A 27,736-nucleotide genomic window follows, 5' to 3' on the forward strand; every position below is an offset into this window, starting at 1 on the left:
TGGGGTGGTACACGCGGGGGGGGGGGGGGGGGGGGGGGGGGGGGGGGGGTAGACCTCTAGGAGTTTAAGGTCAAGGCCAACCTGGTCTACGTGTTTAGTTCCAGGCCAGTCAGATCTACAAAACAAAGAGACCCTGTCTCCAAAAACAACAACCACAAAAAAACCTAACATTTTTGTTAATAAACTTTACTTAACATTTTTCTAACTAAATAGTAGACTACACATACCAACAGTCCTAGGGGTTGCTGAGGCAGGAGGATCAAAAGTTCAAAGTCAGTCTCTGAGACTCTGAAGAAGGGGAACGTGAAGAAAATGGCTCTGTTGGTTGCCTAGTGCAAGAAGCCCCAGGTTCCGGATCCATAATTCAAGGCCGTCCTTGGCTACTTAGTGGGGTGTGGTGTGGGTTTCCTGGGACCCCGTCTCAAAAGAGAGGTGGGGGAGGGAGGGAGAAGCAAGAGGGAGGGTGAGAGCAGGGGCTGGGAAGACTGGAGAGTTTCCTCCCAGGCCAGCCTGCAGGGCTGTCATCCCTGGCTCCCCTTCCCTTACAGACGCATCTTACCTTCTGCTTTTGCCACCTCTGTTTACTTGAAGCCTTGGGTGATTCCATTTATACCACAGACTTTACGAACAGTCCTGTGGTGCCGTCTAACCCAGACCCAGCTGGAAGAGGAAGTTACAGAATGAGGAAGCTAGAACCTGTTTGGTTTCACCAAGGCACAGTCAGGTCAGGGCGAGGGCATCCTATCCATTTTCTCTGCACATTGAATTCATCTGCGGTGTTTGTGAAAAAAGCCCAGATCCCCCTGAGGCTATTTCCCCTCCAGACCTGGAAGCCAGCTGTAAGCTGAGGCCCCAGGGAGAGAGTCTCTAGCAACTTCAAGTTCAAATCACTCATGGCTGTGGGACCCTGGAGATACTCTTTAACAACTCTGAGCCATGGTGGCTTTGTCTGTACAAGGAAGGTAATAATAGAATATGTTCGGCCGGGCGGTGGTGGCGCACGCCTTTAATCCCAGCACTCGGGAGGCAGAGGCAGGCGTATCTCTGTGAGTTCGAGACCAGCCTGGTCTACAGAGTTAGTTCCAGGACAGGCTCCAAAGCCACAGAGAAACCCTGTCTCCAAAAACCAAAAAAAAAAAAAAAAAAAAAGAATATGTTCGTAAGGATTAAAAACAGTAGTTGTCAGTACTTGGGGCAAAGCTAAAAAAAAAAAAAAAACCTAGGCTTGGAGAGATGGGTCAGAGGTTAAGAGCACTGGCTGCTCTTCCAGAGGTCCTGAGTTCCCAGCAACTACACGGAGGCTCACAACAATCTATAGCGCCCTCTTCTGGTGTGTAGTTGTACATCCAGGTAGAACACTGTATACATAATGGGGAAAAAAATCTTTTAAAAAACGTGCATACCGCCCGGTGGTGGTTTAGGCCTATAATCCCAGCACTCAGGAGGCAGAGGCAGGTGGATGTCTGTGAGTTCGAGGCCAGCCTGGTCTACAAGAGCTAGTTCCAGGAAAGGCTCCAAAGCTACAGAGAAACCTTGTCTTGAAAAACAAAAAACACAAACAAATAAAAAAAAGTGCATACCCACTAACTGGAAATTTATTGTATTTTTGAATAAATTCACTCTTAAAAAGTTCAGAAAGACCATGTTACAGGTCAGGAGCCAGAAGCCCAGTGACTCAGAGATGAACTTGAACTCAGCCTGGTGTTTCAGTAATGAAGAGGACCCGTTGGGATGAATTTGTCCAGGCCAGGATTCTCAGCAGGGCCAGGATCACACTGACCCTTATACCCTGCCCAATGCCACCTTGTACCTTGGCCTCTTGAGCCATCTGGCCTGTTTGGAGAGTTCACCATCTGGTTTCCCCACCCACCATCTCCCCTTCCCCTGCCCCTATGCTGTGGATGGACTTCTCCACCTCCTACTTCTCCTCCACCTCCCGCTCACATTCTCCTTGTTTATCTAAGACGAGCCAACATTCGCTTGCTTCTCTTCCCCGCCTGGTGAGTGGGTTGCTACCAGATCTGCTCCGTGTCCCAACCGTCCCAAGCTTCCATCATCATCTCCCAGCCCTCCAGCCTTTTTTTAAGTACCTGGAGGGACAGCCGTGGGTGCTGGGCACCGAACTCTTATATTTTTGGTTGTGAGTCTAGCCTTTAACGGCTGAGCCATCCCCCCGGCCCAAAACTAGCTCTTGTAGACCAAGGTGGCCTCGAACTCACAGAGATCCACCTGCCTCTGCCTCCCAAGTGCTGTGATTAAAGGCGTGCGCCACCACCGCCCACTGACAATTCCGTGACCACACGAGAATCAGCGACGCATTGATCTTAGCACATTTCCTCCAGTTCTGGGGACTGAAGCCGGGGATTAAAGCCAGGCTTCACGTAGGCTAGGCAAGTGTTCTACTGTGCAGCTATCCCATGACCCCAGCACCTCTTCCTTGTCCCTCAAAAAATCATTTTATCTGTAATTAGATAAAAATAGAGCAAAAATTGGCTTTATACTGACAACACTTCAAGTCTCAGTAGTCGTAAGCGGTTAGTAGCTACCATACAGAACAGCTCTGGGGCCACGGTTTGTCTTTGGCCTCACTCCAAGGTTCCTAGCCAAAGAAAGACCTGAACCAATAGATTTTAGTTTTTGAGACAGAGTCTCCTGTAGCCCAGGCTGGCCTTGAACACACTATAGACCAAACTAGCCTTGAGTTCTTCCTCCTCCTTTTGCCTCCCAAGTTGTAGGATTACAATCATGAGCTCCCTACATCAGGCCTGCCTGTAGTAGTACTTTTTACTAAATTTTTCTTTTCCAGAAGCACTTCCCCCACATTTAGGTAAGAGAAAGGAGCCGTCAAATCCCAGGTATGACCACTAGATGGCGGAGTCTGGCTAGCAATGCTGGACAAGAAGTAGGCTCCCACAACTTTGCAGAAACACAGGTGGAAGAACATTAAGTGCTTTTGACGCTGTGCCCAGCATCAGTGAGGGAATCCCAGCTAGAATTAACAAGTATAATAAATCAGACTAAGTAAAGTGGGAATATATCTCAGTGTAACTTTGTTTCTAGTTTATTTAGAATGTATGTCTAGTATGTGGATCTGAGAGTAAAATGTAATTTTTTTCCCCTTCAATGCATACCTTGTCAGCGCATCATATTGGGAGGAGGTACATATTAAAAAGCTACAAGGGATAAACACTGTCTCGAAAATCCAAAAAAATAAAAAATAAAAAAAGCTACAAGGGGCTTGCTGCCAGCCTCGACCAAGGTTCGATCCCGAGGACCACATGCTGGAAGAAGAGAACTGGCTCATGTACTCTGTCCTCTGACCTCCGTAGGAGAACCGTGGCACACGGGACACTCTCACACTCAAGCACACACACACTAAGTTTTTCTCTTTTTGTATTAGTTCTTTGAGAATTTAATAGAATGTTTTTTGATCATTTTTATCCATTCCATTTCTCCCAGTTTTTTTTTTAATATTTATTTATTTATTTATTATGTATACAATATTCTGTCTGTATGCCTGAAGGCCAGAAGAGGGCACCAGACCTCTTTACAGATGGTTGTGAGCCACCATGTGGTTGCTGGGAATTGAACTCAGGACCTTTGGTAGAGCAGGCAATGCTCTTAACCACTGAGCCATCTCTCCAGCCCCCCATTTCTCCCAGTTTTATCCCCACTTCCCAACCTAGTCAACTTGTTTTTCTCTTTTTTAAAAAATTATTTGTTTGAGCCGGGCGATGGTGGTGCACGCCTTTAATCCCAGCACTCGGGAGGCAGAGGCAGGCGGATCTTTGTGAGTTCGAGACCAGCCTGGTCTACAGAGCTAGTTCCAGAACAGGCTCCAGGTCTACAGAGCTAGTTCCAGGACAGGCTCCAAAGCCACAGAGAAACCCTGTCTCGAAAAACCAAAAAAAAAAAAAAAAAAATTATTTGTTTGATTATTATGCAGTTTTCCACTTGCATGCACATTTTCAGGCCAGAAGAGGGCACCAGATCCCATTATAGATGGTTGTGAGCCACCATGTGGTTGCTGGGAACTGAACTCAGGACATCTGGAAGAGCAGGAAATGCTCTTAACCTCTGAGCCATGTATCCAGCCTCCCCCTCCCCGTTAACCCATCATTCTCTTAGATGCATTGCTGTCCACTGGAGTGTGTCCAGTCTACCAGGAGCTACACTCTGAAAAAACATGGACTGTCCCTCTCTCAGCTGCCAGTAACTCCTCAGCTAGGGTGGGACTGCATGCCCACTTCCCCTCTCCAGGCTGAAAGTAGTTAATTTTTAATTAAAGCTACTGGGAGGACAGGGGGGGAGGATAGCCTATAAAATGTATGTTATTGAGATCCCATGGCCAAAAAGTTAGAAAATCACTACGAGCTGTTAGTTGAGGAGGAGGCACTGAAGCTAGGTGATGGGCCTGTTCAGTTTCTTCCCTGCTTGTTCTATTGTTTGTTAATGACCAAAAGCAACCTGGGGAGGAAAGGAACATCAAGGCTGGAACCTGGCTAGGAACTGGAGCAGAGACCAGGGAAGAATTCTGCCCACTTTACCAGCTCCTCTCAGAAAGATCAAGGCTCAGAAAAGTCAGCCACCTGGCTTATACACTCCAGGCCCACCTGCCTAGGGATGGCACTGCCCACAGTGGGCTCGGCCCTTCTACATCAATTAGCAATCAAGAAAATGCCCCTCAGAGATGCCCACAGGATGGGCACCAGATGGAGGCAGTTCCGCAAATGAGGTTCCTTCTTTCTAGGTGTGTCGAGTTGGCAACATTAGCTGGTTATTTTTTTCTTCTTCTTCTGTGTTTGTGTTATTTTGGGATGTGATCTCGCTGAATTACCCAGAATGGCCTTGAACTCATCTGTAGGCCATGTGGGCCTTGAACACGTGCAATCTTCCTGCCTCAGCTTCCCCAGAAGCTGGGTTTGTAGGTCTTTGTCACCAGTCATGGCTTTTTACTGTTTTAGCTGCTTTAAATTCTGGAGGTCATGGGATGGGGGAGTCAACATACTAGCAGGACACAGTGCTGCACACACAACACTAGTGAGACACAGCGCTGGACACACAACACTAGCAGGACATAGCGCTGGACACACAACACTAGTGGGCACAGCGCTGGACACACAACACTACCAGACACCAGTGCTGCACCCTTAACACTAGCAGGCACAGCGCTGCACACAAAACACAGTGCTGCACACACAACACTAGCAGGCACAGCGCTGCACACAAAACACAGCCCTGCACACACAACACTAGCAGGGACAGCGCTGCACACAAAACACAGCGCTGGACACACAACACTAGTGGGCACAGCGCTGGACACACAACACTACCAGACACCAGTGCTGCACCCGCAACACTAGCAGGCACAGCGCTGCACACAAAACACAGCGCTGCACACACAACACTAGCAGGCACAGCGCTGCACACACAACACTAGCAGGCACAGCGCTGCACACACAACAGCGCTGCACACACAACAGCGCTGCACACACAACATGGGAGTCTAGGGCAGGAGGATTGCCGAAAGTGTGAGCCTGTCTTCAGAATAAGTTCTCCACTGGGTATGGGCACACACACCTTAATCTCAGCGCTAAGGATGCAGAGGCAGTGAATCTCTGTAAACTGAAAATCAGCTTGATCTACAAATCAGGTTGTAGGTCAGTCAGGGCCACCTTAGTGAGCCCTGGCTTTAGAGAGGAAAAACCTCCATGAGAAAACGTTAGTTTGAAAAGAAACGGAAGGAAAATGGACATACGCTAAGAGAAGGGACGTTTGCTAAGAGAGGGAGCTCATCTAGTTGGGCTTCTCAGGGAAAGCTTCTAAGACAGTATAGCATACAAGGGTAGCCTGAGACTGGAGAAGAAGTGGGGGTGGGGTGGGGTGACCTCTGTGTTCACACTTGAACAAAAGTGAGCATGAGGTCCCCATTCTTGAAGGTGATGGTGAGGGAACAGGATATGTGAAGGTGATGGAGATAACCCTGAACCCGGACAACCTCTGAGTGTTCCAGAAACTTCAAAGAGAGGGTTGGGCCCCAGGCCTGGGGAGGTGGCTAAGGCCAGGTCTCTGGTCCTCATGGGTTTTCTTGATGGGGGAACAAACATGGGGCCACCTCGGGCAAAGCCATTCTAAGCTGTGACTATGGGGTAGGGGCTTGAGTCTGAGAGCAAGAACTCAGCATCTGAGTCATGACAGGTCAAAGGGCAGTGGCCCCAGCCCCCTCCCCAAGATCAAAGCATGCGCATTGCCAACAGCGTCCTTTCACCCATTGGTCACACCCTCTCTGCCCTTCTCCACTGTGCTTGGAGCTGGTCCACACAAACTCAGTGGCCACTTGGTCCTCCAGCCCTCACTGGGTGCGGACACTGGAGAATCCCATTGTCCCTCTGTCCCCTGCAGAGACACTGTAGATGGCTCGCTTCATCCAAAGGCACAGTCCCCTGGCAAAGGCTGTCTCTGCACAGCTCTGCCTTCTCTTGTGCTTTAGTTTTATTTTGGGGTTATGTGGTTTTGTTTGATGTCTTTTTATTCATTTGTTTAGATTTATTTATTTAATTTGATGTATATGAATGTTTTGCCTGCATGCATGTATTGCACCCCATGTATGCCAGATACCCAGGGAAGTCAAAAGAAGGCATCGGATCCTCTAGAACTGGGGTAATTATGAGCCACCATGTGTGTGCTGGGAGCCAAACCTGGGTCCTCTGCAAGAGCAACAAATGTTCTTAATCCCCGAGTCATCTCTTCACCGCCCCCCACCCCAGCATAGTGAGAGTGAACAATACAGATTTCAGGTCCAGTAAAACTAGAACTGAATTCTGATCCTGTCACTTACTAGCATGTGATGGAATAAATCATTTAGCTTGTCTGAGATTCAGCTTGCTCATCTCTATAAAAGAGGCTGCCATTTTCTTCCTTTCAGAATTGCCTTATGGTGAATAACACAGGTTTCATGAAGGTCTTCCACTTAGCGTAGTCTACACTCCAATGGGTCAGGTGCTAAGGGCTGGGGGTGGGATGGGGTGGGGGTGGGGCAGGGAACCAGGAAAGAAGCAGGCAGCATCTTTCCTGCCTACAGAGTCCAAACTTAGGAAACAGTGGCTCCATTCAACTCCCCCAGAACCTCAAGAACAAAAGTAGCAACTTTTCAAACAGTTCACTTCCTACTGTTCCGTGGTGGCACTTTCCCTGGGGTAGGGGACATGATGATGAAGTATTGGCCAAACACGGGTGGAGATGTACTGGCTAAACACCTGTGACCAGAAATACCTTCAAGAAGGAAGTTAAATTTATTATTTACTTTGCAATGCTGGGGACCAAACCCAGGGCATGTTTGTGTCGGGCAAGTGTGCCGCTGCTGGCTGAGCAGCATCCTCAGGCTTCCCTGAGGACTGACTTTCTCTCTCTCTCTCTCTCTCTCTCTGATTCCCCAGATTGGAAGCTGGAGCTTTTAATTAGTTTTAATTCCCCCTGGGTGTACCGCATATCCCAAGGGTGGGCTGGGCAGGAGGCATCTGAGAGCTTCCTTTGAAAGATTTCTCAGATGTGCAAGGCGGCCACTCCTGGGCTCCTAGCCCTTGGGAAGGGGAGGCGGGAGGGTCGAGAGTTCAAGGTCATCATCAGCTAAGGAGTTTGAGGCTACAATAGCGCCTGTCTCAAACAAAACAAAGACTTCTGAAGCTGTGGGCAGAAGACACGGGGCAGCAAGCAGTGCAGGCTGACTCAGAAGTGCGTGGGGACACAGAGCATTAGAAAACGGACTTGAGACCTTAGTACGAAAGCAAGGGATGTACACTGGGTCCTGCAGACACTGGCTTCAGGCAGAGCGTGTGGGCTCCAGGCAAGGCTTCTCTACTACTTGAGGTGGACGGGTGTGAAGGGGCCTGCAGTGGAACAGACGTGACATTCTGAGGATCTGATTTGTGGTGCTGGCAGTGAGGAATGGAAGGGAAGGGTCACACCCTGATAATTCTTTCCTCACGTTTGAGCACTGATGAGGACCAGAGAGGTTGATTCACAATTATGGTAGAAGCTGGGCCTGGTGGCTAAGAGGTGGCTCAGTGGGGAAAGCCTCCTCCAGCAAGCCTGAGAGCCCAGGTTCAGACCCCCAGAACTCATGTAAACACTAGGTGCCATGCCCCTGTGGGGAGATGGAAGGCAGAGGCTCACAGGCTGGTGTAAGCAGCAGCAAAGAGAGACCTTGTCTCAAATGAGATAGAAGTGGTGGCACACGCCTTTAATCCCAGCATCGGGAGACAGAGGCAGGTGAATCTCTGAGTTTGAGGCCAGTCTGTCTGGTCTACAAAGCGAGTTCCAGGACAGCCAGGGCTGTTACACAAAGAAACTCTGTCTTGAAAAACAAAACAAAGAAACAAACAAAAACCCCAGACGGAGAGGACCAGCACCTGAGGTTGTTCTCTGACCACACACACACAGTGCAAATGCATACCCACACTCACACAGAGGAACACACACACATACACAACATACAGATCACACAAACACAGTATACTCCTCGTATACATATACACACATTGAACATATGCACAGCACACACAAACAGATGGATATGCACACAAAGACAAGGTTTCTCTGTAGCTTTGGAGCCTGTCTTGGAACTAGCTCTTGTAGACCAGGCTGGCCTCGAATTCACAGAGATCCACCTGCCTCTGCCTCCTGAGTGCTGGGATTAAAGGCATGCGCCACCACCAGGCAGTATGCACCTCTCTAGGACTGGGATTAAAGGTGTGCATACCATGCAGGGCTGGGATTAAAGGTGTGTATACCATGCGGGGCTGGGATTAAAGGTGTGTATACCATGCGGGGCTGGGATTAAAGGTGTGTATACCATGCGGGGCTGGGATTAAAGGTGTGCATACCATGCGGGGCTGGGATTAAAGGTGTGTATACCATGCGGGGCTGGGATTAAAGGTATGCATACCATGCGGGGCTGGGATTAAAGGTGTGCATACTGTGCCCAGTCCTTGCTTTTTTTCTTTTCTTCCTGCCTCACACTCCAGTTGTGGCATGGCACTTCCCTCTTCTCTCAGCCCAGTGTAGAAACTCCCTCACAGACCTGGCCAGAGGTTCTTCTCCTGATTCATTTTAGGTCCTGTAACATTGACAAAGCCAGTATTAAGCATCACAAGGAAGGTGAGGAAACAGGTGGAGTGAGATTAGAGCATGAGGCCAGCTGTGGACAGATGATGTGGAAAAGCCCCGGGTCATCTACATGAAGGGGACCAGCACGAAGGTGGGCACTGAGACTGGCGACTCGCAATGGGGGTCCGTGGACATATCTCTTTGGAACAATGAGCATACAGGCAGTACTTGAAATCTGGGATAGCAAGAACTAGACAGAAAAGGGGCAGCTAGACATGGCAGCCTATTCCTGTAATCCCATCCCAGACTTAGGAGGCAGAGGCCTTTGGCCATACGTGTGAGAGAAGAAGCCACACTAGCCTGGCAGGGCGGGACAAGAAGGGGTTGCGGCATGCTCCCCTGCCACAGTTGCTGCCCAGGGGCTCAGGACAAGGACTGAAAAATATAAGTGGGTTTGACCTTCAAGGAACACAGGCTGTTGGGATGCAGAGGTGACAGCAATGCCCAGATGATGAGTTCAGAATAAGTGGAAAGGGAAAAGTAGAAAGAGTTCTGCTTTCATAAAATAATCAAGAGGCCTCACACCGCAGAAGGTCACAGGAGATTTTAAAGGTACGAGGAACAAAGTGATGCCCAAAAGCACACGGACAGTCTCTGTCCTAGTTTCGTCTGTGGTTGGGATACAATGTTCTGACAGAAAGCAACTTAGGGAGCCGGGCAGCGGTGGTGCACGCCCTTAGTCCCCAGCACTCAGAGGCAAGTGGATCTCTGTGAGTTTGAGGCCAGCCTAATCTGCAAAGGGAATTCTTGGACAGCCAGGGTTACACAGAGAAACCCTATCTCAAAAATCAACAAGAACAACAACAAACAAAAACAAAAGCAAGAAAAACAAAATAAAAGCAACTTAGGGGAGAACAGGTTCAGGTTATAGGTTCCGGTATTGTGGGAAAGTCAAGGAAGGAAGAAACTTTAGGCCATCGAGAGACAACGTTTCAAAGGAGGTGGAAATAGTTCCTGAGGATTATGTTCAAGGTTTGTCTTTTGGCGTAAACACACACACATACACAAAAGCAGAGGGAAACACCTGACTAGAAACTCCAGGACTGGTTACTTCAAGACTTGGCTATTTGTTTGCAACTGATTGAGTCTGTGTAGCCCAGGCTAGACTGTAATTCTTAGCACTTCTGCCACATCTTCCCAAATGGATAGCAGGTGTGAGCCACCATGCCCACTTTTCCATGAGGTCTTCAGAGATAAAGGTCCTTGCTCCATTTATGCTCTGCCATCTGCAGTTTTCTGGAACGTAGTGGTGGTGGTGGCGGCGGCGTGCGCGCACATGTGTGTGTGTGTATGTGTGCGTGTGTGTGCATGTGTGTGTGCACGTGTGTATGTGTGCGTGTGTGTGCATGTGTGTGTGCATGTGTGTATGTGTGTGTGTGCGTGTGTGTGCGCACGTGTGTATGTGTGCATGTGTGTATGTGTGCGTGTGTGCATGTGTGTGCATGTGTGCGTGTGTGTGTGCATGTGTGTATGTGTGCGTGTGTGTGCATGTGTGCGTGCATGTGTGTATGTGTGCACCTGTGTATGTGTGCACGTGTGCACGTGTGTGTGCACGTGTGTGCACACGTGTGTGCACTTGTGTGCGCGCACATGTGTATGTGTGCGCGTGTGTGCACGTGTGTGCGTGTGTGTGCACGTGTGTGTGCACGCGCGTGTGTGTTCACGTGTGTGCATGTGTGTGCATGTGTGTATGTGTGCACGTGTGTATGTGGGCGTGTGTGTGCGTGTGTGCACGTGTGTATGTGTGTGTGCATGTGTGTGCATGTGTGTGTGCACGTGTGTATGTGTGCATGTGTGTGCATGCGCGTGTGTATGTGTGCACGTGTGTATGTGTGCGTGTATGCATGTGTGTACGTGTGCATGTGTGTATGTGTGCGTGTGTGTGCGTGCATGTGTGTGTATGTGTGCGTATGTGTGTGCATGTGTGTATGTGTGCGTGTGTGTGCATGCATGTGTGTGTATGTGTGCGTGTGTGTGCACGTGTGTATGTGTGCGTATGTGTGTGTATGTGTGTGCATGCGTGTGCATGCGTGTGTGTGTGATGTGTTTGGTAATCTGAATGCACACGTGTTGGTCAGAGGACAACTTTTGGGAGTCAGTTTTCTCCTTCCACTCTGGGATCCTGAAAGTGAATTCAGGTTGTCCGGCTGGCCCTGCAAGCGCTTTTACCAGCTGAGCCATCTTGGCCATCCTGGAGTGTCCATCCTCTTAAACTGCTTTGTGATAGCAAAGGCTGCTGGGGTACCAGACACTCCCAGCAGATGACGGCATGCTGGAGCAGTAAAGATGGCTTCTTTATAGAAAGGGAGGATACATTTGAGAAAGCAAAGCTGAGTTAGGTGGGAAGCACTTGTAGTCCCAGTACTCGGGAAAGGGGAGGCAGGAAGGTCTGGAGTTCCGGGTCAGTCTCAGGTGCAAATCAAGAGGTCAGCCTGGACCACATGGGAGCCTGTCTTAAACAACAACAAAAGCTGCTGGTAGGAATGGGATGCGTCTCGGTGGTAGAGAGCTTGCCTAGCATGCAAAGGACCCTGGGATTGTCTGGGAGCACCAGACACTTGTTAAAAAGGTCCCCATCATACATTCGTCCTCTCACCAGCTCTGACCTGGAGCCGCAGAATTGATCTCTCAGTATTTGATTGACAGGGTCATGTGAGAGCCAAGGGTTCTTCTATTTCAAGTGCTGAGAACAGTGCGGGCACGTGCTGTGTGCTATATAAACATTTGCTATTATTATCTCATGGCAGGAACTGCATCATGGTCCTGGGTCTAAACAAGAGTTGGCAGGGCACCAGTTGGCTTAGACCAGTCAAGAACTACCCACCGGGGCTGGAGAACTAAGAGCTGAGCTGCTGGAAGGAGAATGGGCAGAATAGAAGTTAGTGAGGAAGAACGGAGGGTGGTTAGGGAATGGCTGTTAATCAGCCAACAGAATCTGCCAGGTCCATGTTTAAAAAAAAAAAAAAAGCTGGGCAGTGGTGGCGCTTGCCTTTCTTTAATCCCCACACTTGGGAAGCAGAGGCAGGGAAATCTCAGTGAGTCTGAGGCCAGCCTGGTCTACAGAGCAAGTTCCAGGACAGGCTCCAATGCTACAGAGAAACCCTGTCTCAAAACAAAACAAACAAACAAAAAAATCTGCCTTGGGGAAGACCCCACTGAACAGAATCAGTCTGTCATTAGTCTCTCTCTCTCCCTCTCCCATCTGTTTATTTCTGGGGACAGAGTCTAGACCTTGCTTGTCCTAGGCATACACTCTTGCCACTGGGCTATGCCCCAGTCTGCCATTTTTTCTTTCTCATTTTGTGTGTCTGTGGTATGAAGGTATGTTCATGTGTCTGTACAGGTGCCTGTGCACATGTGCACACATACTAAGCCATCTCCAAAGCCCTATTTTTAATTAATGAATTGATGCATGCGTGGATGTATATACAGCTCTAGAGACTGAACCTACGGCCTTGTACGTGTTAGGCTCTACTACTGAACTTAAATCCGGGGTGTGGGGGGGATCCACCTGCCTCAGCTTTCTGAGTGCTGCAATTATTTCATGTGCCTCTGTACCGGACCTCTGAGCGAAGCTTGAGTTTGAATTTGCTCTTAGAGTGAGAAAAGTGGTGACTTTGAGTGCCACTGTGTGAACATGGGCAGGAGGGTCCTGGCACCCCCGAGGATCTCTGGGTAAGCGGCCAGCGCATAGAGGGCTGTAGCCCCAGAACTTGTGGTCTTGAAGGACATTTGCTGACGGCAAAGGAAAGGAAGTGGGGGCTGAGGTGCAGAACGACAGCCGTGAGGAGGGAGACTGTCGTGGAACCCCTGAAAACCAGTCATCCTTGCACCCCAGCAGCAGACTCTATACAGAGAAGGAACGTGGTTGTTAGGGTTTTGTTGTGTTGTTTTGCTGGGGTTTTATTATTATGATTATTATTATCATCTTGACCCAAGCTGAGGTCATCCCTGAACAGGGGATTTTAAATGAGATTTTCTTGTAGGCAAGTCTATAAGGCATTTTCTTGATTAGTAAAGGACATGGAAGCTGGCTGTTGATGGCACAATGCCTTTAATCCCAGCACTCGGGAGTCAGAGGCAGGTGAATCTTGGTGAGTTCTAGGCCAGCCTGGTCTACAAAGTGAGTTCCAGGACAGTCAGAGAAACCCTGTCTCAAAAAACAAACAAACAAACAAAAACATAAAGTAACCCCAAAAAACAAAAGCAGTAATAATTAAAATAAAATAAAAATTGACATGGGAAGGGCCAGCCCACTCTAGGCAGTGCCAATCCTGGGCTGACGACCCTGGAGTATGGGAAAGCCGTGGGGAGGGAGTCAATAAGCATAGCTCCTCCAGGCCTCTGCTTCAGTTCCTGCCTGAGCTGCTGCCCTGACTCCTTTCAGTGACGGACTCTAAGTGATAAGATAAAATAAACCCTCTCCTCCCCAAGCTGCTTCTGATCATGGTATTTATCACAGCATTAGGAAGCTACTAGAACAGGGGACAAAGGCGGTCTGTGTTCTCTGGCTCACTCCTTCCCCTCAGGTCAGGTGGCTAGCCCTGTTTTTGAGGCTCAGGATATCTGGGCTTCCCTCCTTATCATTCCCTCCACACTTCTCTCTGTCTGTGCTTGTTTGGTCTCAGGCACTTGAATCTCCGAGTCATGGTAGCTTTCTCTGATATCAACCTTGTACTCCTCCAGGCATCTGGCTGGGAATAATGCAGAATGCTAAACTGGGAGCGATGCTGATTCCTCTGTAGGATTCGGGGTACAAGTGTGCCTTTCTAATACAGAACACAAAGTGCCCCATCAAGACAGGACACCAGCAAGGTGCAAGTACAACTAAGCACTGATGTTGGGGTTCCAATAGGGCCTGAATCAAAGTGGTCCCGACTTACAGGAGACAGTGGGTTCCTGTGCTGTGCCGGAGGAAGCTAGAAGCTAGGTTTGTACAGGGGGGTTAGGAATCTAGCAGGCTAAGGCTGGATGAATAGGGGTAAGTACTTCAAGGGGCCGAGCCTCAGACCAGATAAGGAGGGTATGGGTGTGGCTCAGTGGCAGAGTGCTTGCTAGCAAGCACCTGGTTTGGGGATCCAAACAAACAAACAAACAAACAACAACAACAAACGGTTGGGAGGGAAGAATTCCAGTCTGAACTGTGCACTGAATGCCTGGGAGGAACCGACTGATTCAAGGAGCTGGAGGACATTGTACAGGAATGCGGGACCAGAGACGAGGACACTAGAGTTGAGCTTTGTCAGGTCAGAGAGGCCCAGATCAATGGAACGTGTGACCCCTGAGCACACCCTTGCTGAACTACACAGAAACCTTGGAACTGAGGTCAGGGACAGAGGCTCAGGCTGAGTTTTGGATCACCAGTGCAAAATGCAGGGTGTTGGGCCCCGTAGACCTATAGTAGTGAATGTCAGTGACAGGAGGCAGCAGGACTCTGTGTTTTTTAAGCGTCTGAAGTGGATCATAGGCTCCCCAGAGCTCCAGATCTGCTGAGTTCAGATACTAAGTGAGTCATGGCAGTTGATCATCTAGGGGCATAAATCAAACAAAAATAATAAAATAGGTGCTTAAAAGCCAGATCTGATGATGCACACCTGAAGTCCAAGCTACTCAGGAGGCTGAAGCAGGAGACCAGCTTGACTTCCGGAGCTCTGGGCTGTAGTGTGTTTTGCTGATGAGGTGTGTGTACCAAGTTTAGTCTTAGCATGGTGATCCGCTGGCACCTGGACCACGAGGTTGCCTAAGAAGGTGTGAATGGAACCAGGTTGAAAAGGAAGCAAGTCAAAGTCTTGTTTGATGAGGAATAGGGCAGCCATGCCCAGCCCAGAGCTAGGGAAAGGCGGAAGCTACAGGTTCCCCTGCCGAAGGCAGGCCAGTGGGTGGGCAGGAAAGAAGTCGAAAACAGATTAAGTTAAGACAGGGCATTGAGAAGTGGCAGGGAAATCCCTCCAAGCAAACCATGTTTTCAGAATGTGCAGCACAATGGCTCGGAGGGAAGGTCACCATGGGCACAGTGAGCTCTTTGACGACAGCATGACAGGGGGCTGGCCAGATGTCCAGGGGGGCTGGCCAGATGTCCAGCCGCCACTTTTGCATTGGGTCAACATTTCTAAACAAAACTGACTTTGCCGGGGGCTAGAGAGATGGCTCAGTGGTTAGGAGCATTGCCTGCTCTTCCAAAGGTCCTGAGTTCAATTCCCGGCAACCACATGGTGGCTCACAACCATCTGTAATGAGGTCTGGTGCCCTCTTCTGGCCTTCAGACATACACACGGACAGAATGTTGTATGCATAATAAATAAATAAATATTAAAGAAAAAAACTGACTTTGCCACCTGGTCCAATAAGATATCCCTATTCTTTTGCTTTGTTTTTGAGATGGGGTTTCTCTGTGTAACAGCTCTAGCTGTCCTGAAACTCACTCTGTAGACCAGGCTGGCCTCCTGTGTGCTGGGATGAAAGGGTGTGCCACTATGCCCACTAATGTCTCTATTCTTTAACATTGTCACAGCTCCATCTACTATAGCTCCTCCACAATGGTGCTATTGACGTCATCATTGTCATCACCATCATCACCATCATCACCAATGATATCCTGTAAGTCAGCTATGCACCAGGCATCCAGCTTGAGCCGTAATGCGAAGGTGAAGTCAGGCTGTCTTTCCAAGTAACACAGCTTTGGCTGACAGCTGGAATAAGAATGGACATGAGAACATCTGTCTCTATCCCTGGAACCTGGAAGAAAGGTTGCCTATTTGTGTGTGTGTGTGTTGTTGTTGTTGTTGCCTATTTGTGTGTGTGTGTTGTTGTTGTTGTTGCCTATTTGTGTGTGTGTGTGTGTGTTGTTGTTGTTGTGATGAGTTTACTGTTTGCAGTTCTGTCTGTGCACTACTTTCAGGCCTAGAGGCTGGAGAGGCTGGAAGAGGGTGTTGGGTCTCCTGGGATTGGAGTTACAGACTCCAGTTACAGAATGAGCTGCCATGTGAGTGCTGGGAATCCAACTCTGGTCCTCTGGAAGAGCCAGTGCTCTTGACTATTGAGCCATCTCTCCAGTTATGTTTTGTGGCTTTTAGTTTTATTTGTTTAGTTGCTTTTTTGTTTTTGAGACAAAGTTTCTCTGTGTTGCCTTGACTGCCCTAGAACTCACCCTGTAGATTAGGCTGGCCTCAGACTCACAGAGATCCGTGTGCTTCTGCCACCCAAGTGCTGGGATTAAAGTTGTGCACCACCATCACCACCCAGTTTTGTTTTGTTTTTTCTTTTTGAGACAGGGTCTTTCTATGTAGACTGGCTAGCCTTGAATTCAGTTAGCCTGTGGATTCACAATCCTCCTGCTTCAGACTTCCTAGTGCTGAGATTACAGAGGTGTTCTTCCACGCCTGGCTTCCTTAGGCTGTTGCTGTTTGGGGCATGCATTTGTTGTTTGCTTTTGTGACAGGGTCTCACTACATAGCCCAGACTGGCCTTGAACTCATGAACCTCTTGCTTCAGCCTTCCCATTGATGAACTTACAAGCATGCACTGTCATACATAGCTGTGCTGTAGATTACTAACGGACTTCTTCTGGAGAGTCACAGAGGCAAACTTTAACCTTGGCAGAGCCTCTGAGCTGCTCCAAGAGGAAAGAGTGTGTGGCCGAAGGCCTGGGTGTGTGAGTGCTTCAGAGACAGCTCTCCGGCAGCTTCCTGATATGGACTGCTGTGTATGGAGACAGAATCTTCCACACGAGTGTCCTGCAGGGACCAAACCCACTGGTCAGAACAAGAGAGTTCCAGTCTCCTGATTGCCACAGTGCTCAGCAGCTGTAAACAGCCATTCAGCCATTCTTTGCTTCTGTCCTTCATTCATTCATCACATGCTGGACTTCTGCCTTCTCTGGGTCAGCACTGTACATACTACCAACTCGTGGGGCTCATGGGGCTTCCATTCCAGTGGGCATGATAGTGGGAATCACAAGAAATATCCAATTGTGAAAACTGTCTTGAAAGTGAAGGAAATGGTCCAGTAATTATCTTGGTTACTTTTCTATTGCTGTGAAGAGACACCATGACCAAGCAACTTAACAAAAGAAAGAGTTTATCTTACAGTTTCAGAGAGTTAGTCCATGACCGTCAGGGTTGGAGAGCATGGCAGCAGGCAGACAGGCATGGGCTTGGAGCAATAGCTGAGAGCTTACATGTGGATATAACTGTGGATGGGGTGGGCTTTTGAATCCCCAAGGCCCACCCCCAGTGACACACCTCCTCCAACAAGGCCACACCTCCTAATCCTTCCCAAACAGTACCGCCAATTGGGGGCCAAACATTCAAAGGTTTGAGCCTATGGGGATCATTCTCATGAGAACCACAATAATGTAAGTGATATAATAGAGGGTTGGGGGCCCAGCAGAGGCCTCTGGGAGGACTCTTCTTCTATGTACCTTACACCTTAGTGAGTTTACATTTGCAGATGCCCTCTCTTGGGCTGTGTTATAGCCATCTTGGGGCACACAAGTCTTTGTTGTGGGCTTGTCCTAGGCATTACAAGACTTTATGAGGACCTAGAACCTTTACTTCTAGATGCTATAGCACCCTTTCCACCCAGGTGCAGCTGGGAGCCCTGGTAGACAGAATGTAACCATCCCTAAGATGCAGTTTGCTTCTCCGCTTCCAAGTGGAAGGAGCGTGTGCAGAGGGCCTGTGGTAGTTTCTTTACTCATCACTGTGATAAAAACGCCCCAAGAAAAGCAACTCAAGGGAGAAAGGTTTGTTTTTGTTTTGCGACAAGGTCTCAACTATGTAGCTCTGGCTTGGCTTGGACCTCAGTATGGAGCCCACGCAGCCTTGAACTCACAGAGATCTGACTGTCTCTACCTTCTGAGGACTGGGATCAAAACAGTATACCACCATGCCAAGTCTAAAAGGGAGGGGCATCATATTAACTCACAGTTAAGATGTACAGTCCATCGTGGCCAGGAAGTTAAGATAGCAAAGGCCTGCAAGCAACTGGTCGCCTTGTGTCCCTCATCAGGAAGCAGAGGGTGGTGAAGGCCTGTTCTCCCTTTTCTACAGTCGGGATCGTGGCCCAGGGAACAGTGCCACCCACATGTAGTCCAGAGAGGTCAGGTCATCTCACCTCAATTACCCTAATGAAAACAATCCCCCCACAGCTCAGAGGCCCACCTCCCAGGTGAGTCTAGAACTCATCAAATCGACAACAGAGATTAACTTCACAGGGCCTACAGTGGCAATGACCTTGGTGCATTTGAGGGACAAGTAGCTGGCACAAAGTGACGAGGGAAAGAATGCCATTTGAGGAGGCTGAAGACAAGCTCAGCTAGGCCCTGTGGGCTGTGATGGGACGTTGACATTTCAAAGAACATTTAGTCAGTATTTAATATGTACGTGGCACCACGCCAGACACTGGCAAGCTACAGATGAATACATTAAACTATAGTTTCCACCCTGAGACTACATTCTGATATCGTCAGCAAACAGAAAGGTATGGCATTGGTATCTTATTAAGGGGTTCTTCTCTGCACAAGTGTGTGCTTGTTCGGGAAATCACGTGAGGTCTGAATCTACAGACCAGAGAAGGAATGGCTCCCCAGGCGGAAAACATAGTGCATACCAAAGTGTTGGAGCACGAAAGAGTATGGTGAACTCTAGCGGCTGAGTAGTTCGCTGCTGCAGGGCGGAATGCAGGAGAGGGCGAGCGGCATCTAGCTTGCTAGAACAGCAGGTTCTCGTGGACAGGAGAGGGAACTGCCGCAGGTCTGAAGCCATCATGTCTTCCCAAACAGTCCAGAGTGGGAACGGACGGCTCCCTGAACCTGCATACGGTCGCACCGACACCCCCATTCACTCCCTACCCCCAGCCTTGCTGTGACTCCAAGGATTTCATAAACAGTGTCCTGAGTTTTTTTTTTTTTTTTTTTTTTTTTTTTTTTTTTTTAGTTTTTCGAGACAGGGTTTCTCTGTAGCTTTGGAGCCTGTCCTGGCACTAGCTCTTGTAGACCAGACTGGCCTCGAACTCATAAAGATCCACCTGCCTCTGCCTCCCGAGTGCTGGGATTAAAGGCGTGTGCCACCACCGCCCGGCTGTCCCGAGTTTATTAACTATGCATTTGTTAACGAGTGTATGGGGGGTGGGGGCTGCAAGCTCCTGGAGGTTTAAGATTCCATTGTTGGTGTTTTCATGCCTGAGCCTGCATTTCCTGTTTTAGATTACAGGGACTGTGTTTTATTTTCTCCATATAGTACTGCCCACAGCACCTTCCCCACAGCAGGGTATGTTCACAATGACCCACAATCCTTCAGTTTTGCATGTGCAGACACAGAGACATGAACTCTGCGGCACTGGACGTGCCTTCTGTGAATCTGCTTATTGGTCTTCCATCTCTCCCCGGCCCTTGGCAGCTTCAACCCTTCCTGTGCCAGGGCACCAAGAAGTAGAACTGCAGGCAAGAGTCAGGGCGGGTGTGTCTACAAACTGTGTCTCTCAAGATGGTCCCACAGAAAAGAAACTCCGAATGCCTGGGGCTTCCAGATTAAAGCAAGCATTGGATGAATTACAAGGCAGTTTGGGAACAATTTGCCCACCCATCGGCTTTTTGGTGGGGAGCAGATGAAGGAGGTCGTGGTACAAAATTGTACACAGGAACCTTCAGTTGCACAGTGGGCACTGACTGGCTGCCAGACCACAGAGGGCGATGGAAAATGTGCTGTGAGGTCTGGTTATCTGGGGCTCTCAGGCTGAGCACAGGAAGCAGGGAGGAGAACAAGAGCATCGCCTCACCTGCTTCCCTCCGCCCCTCTCCCAGTGGGAGCGATGAGGAGCTTGAATTTGCAGCATTTCCTTCCCTTCCTGCAGAGGGCTAGGCAAGACCGCATCCAGACGGCCCAGCCATTGAGTCATTGACTCCATTGAGTCAGTTTGTACATTGCGGCAGGCTGGCTCTCATACCCACCTCCACCCCATTGAGCAGAGCAGCTTCTAGAACTCATTAGGAAGGCAGCAGCAACAGGATGAGGAGATGTGGAAATCAGACGGGGCATGGGCCTGAGGGTGTCTAGCTGCTGGACCTGGCTCTGCCACCCAAGGCTGCATTACCTTGATGAAGTCTCCGTGGACGGTGGCCTCTTTCTCATCTCTGAGATGTGGGTGAAAAGCCGCACGCCCTCTCTATCTAAGTTTGGCCTCCGTGCCCCATTTGCTTCCTTGTAAGCACCAGTTTCTCATCACATCTATCTATATGTTTATGCTTACGTATGCACATATGTATCCATGCAATTGTATCTCTTCTCCGATTTAGTCTCATCGCTGTATTCCATAGGGTAGACTCCAGGAATGCTCCCATCCTCCCAGATTAAACCCAGAGACTGGCATATGCTACACCGCCAAACTACTGCCCTGGCCTGGATATTGTGTATTTGTGTGGGCTCAAGCACCATGGCACTCCTGGGAAGGTTAGCAGGCAGCTGGTGGGAGTGGTTCTTTCCTTCCACCAAGGAGAGGGTCCAAGGGTTCAAACCAAACTCAGGTCGTCAGGTTTGGCAGAGTGTCCTTATCCACTGAGCCCTTTTGACTACCTCAAAACCTGGCACAATGCCTTTAAGGTAGTGAATGAATAAATGAACAGCAGAAGATGCAATGAACTCCCGCGATCCTTCCAGTTGATAAAGTTTAGGAGTTTAAGGTTTCTCGCCAGGAGGACCACACCAAGGCCTCTCCCAGAGTCCCCTGCAAGGGAAGAGGGCGGACTTGGCTTCTGTCCTCCCGCAGGACTCTTGGCCTATGTGGACCCTAATTAGCACAGGGTTAAGGCGGCTCAAGCTCCACCTCTGGACTGGCCAATAATGGGAGGATCTCCCAGTCTGTCTTAATCTAGGGATTCGCAGCGCGTGCCAGGCCACAGCTTGCTAGGAGGCGGGCCAGAATGCGAAGTAATGGGAGGAGCCAAGTGTCCCGCGGGCCCCCCCCCCCAGCGCGCAGGTGCCGGGAGCCCCGCCCTCTGCGCGTGGGGCCGGGGCGGGGCAGTCGCCTAGCAACGCTCAGCCCCGCCCCCGGCCCGCGCCCCCAGCATGGCTTGGCAGAGCTGGCCCGCGCCCTGGCTGTGGGTCTCCTGCTGCGGGCTGCTGTTCTTCGCCTTCGCGCTGCTCCTGAGTCCCCGCGGCTGCCAAGCGCGGCGGGGCTTCCGCGGCCTGCTAATGACGCGCAGCCAGCGGCTGCTCTTCAGAATCGGGTTAGTGCAAGCTCCTGAAGGTGGGAGGGCACGCTGGGAGAGGGGACGCGAAAGGGATATGGGGGTTCTAGAATGGCTTGGACTAGGGGGTCCTAAACAGGAGCAGAAGGATAGAGAAACGGGCTGGAGAAGCTCCTGAGTTCGTGCTGAGTGAGGAAAGGAAAGAGTTGGAAGGCAGAAGAATTGGGGTGGGTCGGCTGGGAAAATGATTAGCGGCGCAGATAAGAGTAGGCAGGGTACAGGAACCAGAGGCCTCGGGGAGACTAGAACCAAGTCAGACGCGGGAATCCAAGGAACCTGGAAAAGCGGGGAGTGCAGGAAGAGCGTGCACCAGACTGCGGGGCAGAGGTCAGCAGATCGGACTCCCTGGCAGGTTCAAGGGTAAAAGCATGCCTCAGACTGTCCAACTTTTCTCAGTGTGCCTCTGTCCTTCTGCTATTATCCAGTTCTCCCACAACTCTAGGTAGACTGTTACGTCGCTCGCAGGGTTCAGCTCTGTAGATCAATCTGGCCCTTTCTCTCTACCTTCTATTACTGGCTTCCAGAGCCCCCGGCTGTGAAATTTGACCCAACAGCCAGCCACCAACCTCTAGCATCTTTCCCCAGCCAACTCTCCTCCTTCTCTTTGCCACTTCCTTTAAGGGACCATGACAAAAGTGATAATAATCACTGTTCCTCAGCAGTCAGCAGCAGGGAAGACCCCCCCCCCCCCAAGACAAGCTTCCTAGGGGAGGGTCTATCGGCAGGACCTCAAACCACGGTTTGGGGACAGTAATGTCAGGATGGGAATAGAGGGCTGTGGTCAGATATCTGGGAGGGCCTAAACCTAAGAATTGCCGAGCTTCAGAGAAGACACTGTAATTCACTCTTCCTCCTTCCTCAGACTACTACCCCAAACTTCAGGCCTAGAGCTCCAGTCACAGTCTCTTCACTAGTGATATAAAACCCCCGTGGGCAGAAGAGCAAATTCTAGAGAGTGCTCTGACTAATTTGCCATTACTTTGTGGTTTTTTTGTTTTTGTTTTTTTGTTTTGTTTTGTTTTTGCCATTACTTTGTTAAAAGAATTAAAGTAAGAGGTGGCAGGGTTTTGTTTGTTTAGCTGGTTAGCTTGGTAGGACAGCCTCTCTAATATTCCAGACTGGTCTTGAACTTCTAATCTTTTAGCCACATTACAGGTGCTATCCTTACAGGTGTGTACAGGCCTAGGTTTGTGGCTGGTCTGACTGTATTTTGTATCTAGATTCTGGGGGCAGGGGGTTGGTGGGTGAGGTTTTATTTTGTTTGGTCAGTTTGTCATTTGGTTGGTGCTGGAGATTGAGCTCAGGAATGCTAAACTTGCTCTGCCACTGATCTGTACATTCCTAGTCACTAGACTTGGCTGTGCGCGCACACTTGTGTACGTGAGTGTGTGTGCATGCATTTGCTTTGGTTTGGTTTCTTAGTTTTCTTCACAACTTTCCTGGAGATTGTGTAGCTCTATTAGAAGAAAGGATTTTAAATATACCTTTAGCATCCAAAATTGGTAAGCCCGAAGTCATACAAATGGCCTGAGAAAATGGATAAATGGGAAAGGTTTCATGAGGAACTAGAATCAGAATTCCTAAGATCAGAATGCCAGTAATCACAACCATGAGAGTTTGGGTCTTCTTTCTTTCTTTCCTTCCTTCCTCCCTCCCTTCCTCTTTTTTTCTTTCTTTCTTTTTTCTTTTTTTTTCTTTTTGGTTTTTTGAGACAGGGTTTCTCTGTGTAACAAACAGCCCTAGCTGCTAGCTGTCCTGGAATTAGCACTCTGTAGACCAGGCTGGCCTCGAACTCACAAAGATCCACTTGCTGTGCCTCCCGAGGGCTGGGATTAAAGGTGTGTGTCAACACTACCTTGTTAAGTTTGAGTATTTCTAAATTTGGGATTTGGGAGGTTTTCAAATCCCTTAAATTTTTTTTCCTTTGGGGAGTGTCTTCATAATTCTTTTTGCGGGGAGGGGAGTTTTAGGGGTTAAGATAGGATCTTGCTATGTCCCAGGTTTGCTTCAGACTTTGCAGCCATCCTGTCTCAGCCCGATACTCAATTACAGTTACCTCACCACGCTAGAATTAAGTGGTTCTGGGCCATAGCGATGGCTCAGCTGTTTAAAGCCCTGACTGCTCTTGCAGAGGACTCAGGCTCAGTTCCCAGAACACACATGGTGGCTCACAAGGGCCCATAACTACAATTCCAGAGGCCACTTCTGACCACTTCTGAGGGCACCAGACACAAACATAGTGCACAGATATACATGCAGGCAAAACACCCATACACAAAAAAAATCTTCAAAAAAAAAAATTTAAAGCCAGGTGATGGTGGCACACATCTTTAATCCCAGCATTCCAGAGGCAGAGGCAGGCAGATCTCTGTGATTTCGAGGCCAACCTGGTCTACAAAGTGAGTTCCAGAACAGCCAAGGCTGTTACACAGAGAAACCCTGTCTCGAAAAACCAAATTAAGGAATTCAGTGGTTCTGTGAGTTTTCCCTTTGTCTGGATTTCCAGATTTCAGTGGATTCAGTTTTCCAGTTTTGCAGAGCAGAAGGGTGTGCCTGGGATAGGGTTTCCAGACCCTGCTGCTCTGTGGCCTGGGAAACAATCAGCCCAGTCCCTTGAGGGGAGACACTGCTAACCTTCAGAGTGGGGCAGGAAACGTGTGGCAAATGTGGAGGTGTTGTTTTGAGGTGCCTCCAAGCCTGCAGGAAGGATGGACATGGAGGAGGAGTCCATAGGCATTCCGTGAACTGCAGCTTGGTGAGGACCACTAAGCTCAGTGCATTTCGTAGGGGCTGGAAAGCAGACAGTGGCAGTCCTAAGCAACGGTTCTCATTAGTCGTGATAACTTTAGCAAAGGCCTTCCTCGGTAGCCACCATTATCTGGGGATGAGAACAACCAGGCTCAACAGAGCGTAGAGCCGCCAGATGTGGGCTGGCATTGGGCACGTGCGCTGGGGACCACGGGGGAGCAGGGTGGAGAGGAGCTAAGCATATAGCGTATAGTCGATGGGTGGCTGATACGTGCACTGGGGACCACGGGGGAGCAGGGTGGAGAGGAGCTAAGCATATAGCGTATAGTCGATGGGTGGCTGATACGTGCACTGGGGACCACGGGGGAACAGGGTGGAGAGGAGCTAAGCATATAGCGTATAGTTGATGGATGGCTGATACGTGCACTGGGGACCACGGGGGAGCAGGGTGGAGAGGAGCTAAGCATATAGCGTATAGTCGATGGGTAGCTGGACAAGTCAGCGTTTGTATCCTGGCTCTGCTGCATGCTGAGGTGTGACACTGGGCAGATAACCTTTCCGAGCCTGGCCAGTTGGCACCTGCAGAATGGGGAATGGTGTGAATGTCTGCTTTCTGGGGCGCCTGTGAAGACTGGGTGAGCCCACAGGTAAGTGATCAGGAAGTGGTAGCCATTGCTTGTGTGATGGGAAGGAGGGAGGACGCATGTCCTCCTCAAGTTCTCTCACAACTATCTTCTAAGTTTATCCAACCACCACCAGGAAATGCTGAATCTCTCTCTCATCCCATAACACTGAGCTGCCCCGGGTCAGGACTGGGTGGCCACACTGGGGAAGAGCATGTGGCCAGTGTTCTCCACTGCTACCTTCAGAGTGAGGCGGTAGAGTGCTGTGTCTGTAACTCCAGCAGCAGGGGATACCACACTTTCTTCTGGCCTCCTTGAGTAACTGTGCACTTACACACACACATACACACCTGCACACATAAATTTAATTTTTTTCAAAAGTACCTTTTAAGAAAAGAGAAAGATGAGGGGCTGGAGAGATGGCCCAGCGGTTAAGAGCACTGGCTGTTCTTCCAGAGGAGCTGGGTTCAATTACCAGCACCCACATGGTGGCTCACAACCACCTGTACTAAGATCTGGTGCCAACTTCTGGCCTGCAGGGACACATGCAGGCAGAGCATTGTATATATAATAAATAAATAAATAAATCTTTTAAAAAATTATTTAAAAAATAAAAAATAATAAAAAGTTTTAAAATTTACAATGTAAAAACAAGACAGAGAAAGACCTCCTAGGCTAAGTCTGCAGCTTAGCAGGGGTGCTTGTGTAGTATATGCAAGGCTTAGCACCCCGCCACCCAGAAGGTTAGGAGACAGACTATGTGAACAGAAGTGAGCCAGGTCAAACAGGCAGGGGTCTGGCACAGCAAGCTCCCAGGGGTGGCAGGGTGCACTGAGGAGCCCGTGGTCAGGAGAATTAAGAATCCCTCAAGTGGGTACCCTGCATCAGCCTCAGTTTCCCTTTTGCCCCTTTGCCTCCTCTGTTGGAGTAGAGAGGGTTTGGCAGAGCTCTGTGGAGAGCCTGCCTGTTGAGGGGAGGTGAGTGGAACATGAGGCTGGGCTCTTTGTCCTGCAGAGCTGAGCTGGCCTTCCCTGATGTATATAGCTGACCAAGCCCCTGTTCATTCTTATACACAACAGACCATTCATTTTCTTTCCTTTGGGTGTTTGATGACTGTGAGACACCCGAACTCCAGTCTTCTGGACAAGCAGCAAGCAGTCTTAGCCACTGAGCCATCTTTCCAGCTCCCCCAGGAGCTCTTTCTTGACCCTCGCCCCAACCACGTGACCGAATCAACCGTGCCTTGGTGAACTTTACCATTTCTGAAAGAGGAAACCTCCTGTCTAGGCCAATAGGGTCCACTGACCCAATGTCAAGGGTGGTGAAAACCCTGACATGAGGATCCGTGAATAAAGAAGCCTTTGTTGGTGGCCTAGATGAAGGTTAGGCACTGTGAGCTGTGCTATGGGAGACATGGCTTGCAGTGCCCTAAGCATTCTCAGTTGAAGCTGCTGATTTAAATCAGAAACTTGGTCCACTGAGATAAGCCAGTGAGCAAGATTTCAAGTCTCATAACTGGAGTTTGTGACTCCTCTGAGCTCTACACAGGAGCAGGCCCTCACACAATAAATGTAATAAGTCGAAGTTACATATGATCAGAAACATGTTGCTTTTCTGCTCAGACCCCTCTAGTGGTATCTCCTCTCCTCCCTCTCTTCCTCTCTCTGTCTCTCTCTCTTTCTCTGTTTCTCTTTGTCTGTCTCTGTCTCTCTGTCTGTCTGTCTGTCTCTGTCTCTCTCTCTGTCTCTCTCTCTCACACACACACACACACACACACACACACACACACACACGAAGGTGGAGCTGGCTCTCTGGGCCCTGCCCACCCCTCAGCCACAGGAACTACTTTACTGTTTGTCGAACACTGCCAGCCAGTCCTTTCTCCCCACCCTTCCCTCTGCCAAATCCTCCTGTTCCAGAGCCCTGCCCTGCGTTGCATCCGCCTCACCTGCACACAGCCCTGTCCCCATGCCTGCCTTCCACTCCCCTCACCCAGCTGTGTCCCCCGTAGTCTGTGACAGCGTACAGTGCCCTGTGTGTATTGACTTGTCTGTCTCCTGCTTTTCTCCTCCCACCTGAGTTTGGCCACACAAGGAGCAAAACTTTGTTCTTGCTGAGCCTCAGCTTCCAGAGCAATGCCCGGCGCACCGTCAACCCTTGTCAAATGGACGGAGAGAGGGAAGAATGGGCCGTCAGCGTTGGCTGAGGTGCCACGTCCTCCTCCATGAAGCTGGCTTAACCTCCTTAGTCCAAATCACCTTTGTGTCCCCTGGACCTGGCCACCAATACCCGGCTTAGAGTTTTCAGTGTGTTTTCCTCTTCCTGACTCAGGCTGCCACAGGTCTGGCTTCCCAGCTGACTCCCATGGGCCTGCCTAGGGAACAAATTCTGTCCCAAGGGCCTGTGCTAAAAATGAGTGAAAGAATAGAGACCCAAAGGAAATTAGTGGCCTGGCTCTGGCCTTCTGGCTAATGCGGGGCTCACTGGAGGGGCTGCCAGTTCTAATGTGTTTCTTATCCTGCCTGAGGGCTCCTAGCAGTCACACTTCCTCCCTCCAAGGGCTGCAGAGGCTGAGAAGGCGAGGGAAACACAGGCAGGAGACTCTGACCTTGCATGCCCTGGCATCTCCTGGGCACAGGGAGAGTGACTTCCAGGCATGCCAGAGGCTGCAGGAAACCCTCACTCGCCTAAGGCCTGTTTGGCTGACTCGTTAGCATGTTTCTTCCCAGGAAAGCACACAATAGGGAATGACTGTTCCTAGGGGCCCTGAGCCAGTCTGGTCAATAGAACCTTGTGACCTGTGACCCTCCTAGGTCAGCCCTCAGCCCTCAGACAGCCATTCCAAGTTTGTTATTGGGTGTGTCCCATCACTGGTCACATGCAAGCCTGGACAAGCTGAGTCTTGGCCAAAAATACCCATGTCCACCAGCCTCACCACCCCGGGCCTGTCTCACTG

General features: G+C 49.8%; 1 protein-coding gene across 2 annotated transcripts in view; it reads left to right on the forward strand.

Annotated features, from left to right (window-relative positions):
* Nucleotides 1–27,736, forward strand: part of Pnkd (PNKD metallo-beta-lactamase domain containing) — a 71,165-nt gene that overhangs the window by 26,435 nt on the left and 16,994 nt on the right. The window contains exon 1 of one of the 2 annotated variants that reach the window (XM_041650647.1): nt 21,218–21,388. The exons of the other annotated variant lie outside the window; for it this stretch is intronic. Coding sequence (XP_041506581.1) covers nt 21,228–21,388 — 161 coding nt within the window. The 5' untranslated portion in view covers nt 21,218–21,227. Of the gene's footprint in view, nt 1–21,217; nt 21,389–27,736 lie in introns of those variants that run through there. 2 annotated transcript variants of the gene reach the window in all.

This window comes from Microtus oregoni, unplaced genomic scaffold (genome assembly GCF_018167655.1).
Source record: "Microtus oregoni isolate MIOR12 unplaced genomic scaffold, Mior012 000004F_ref0000308, whole genome shotgun sequence".
NCBI classification, from domain to species: Eukaryota; Metazoa; Chordata; class Mammalia; order Rodentia; family Cricetidae; genus Microtus; species Microtus oregoni.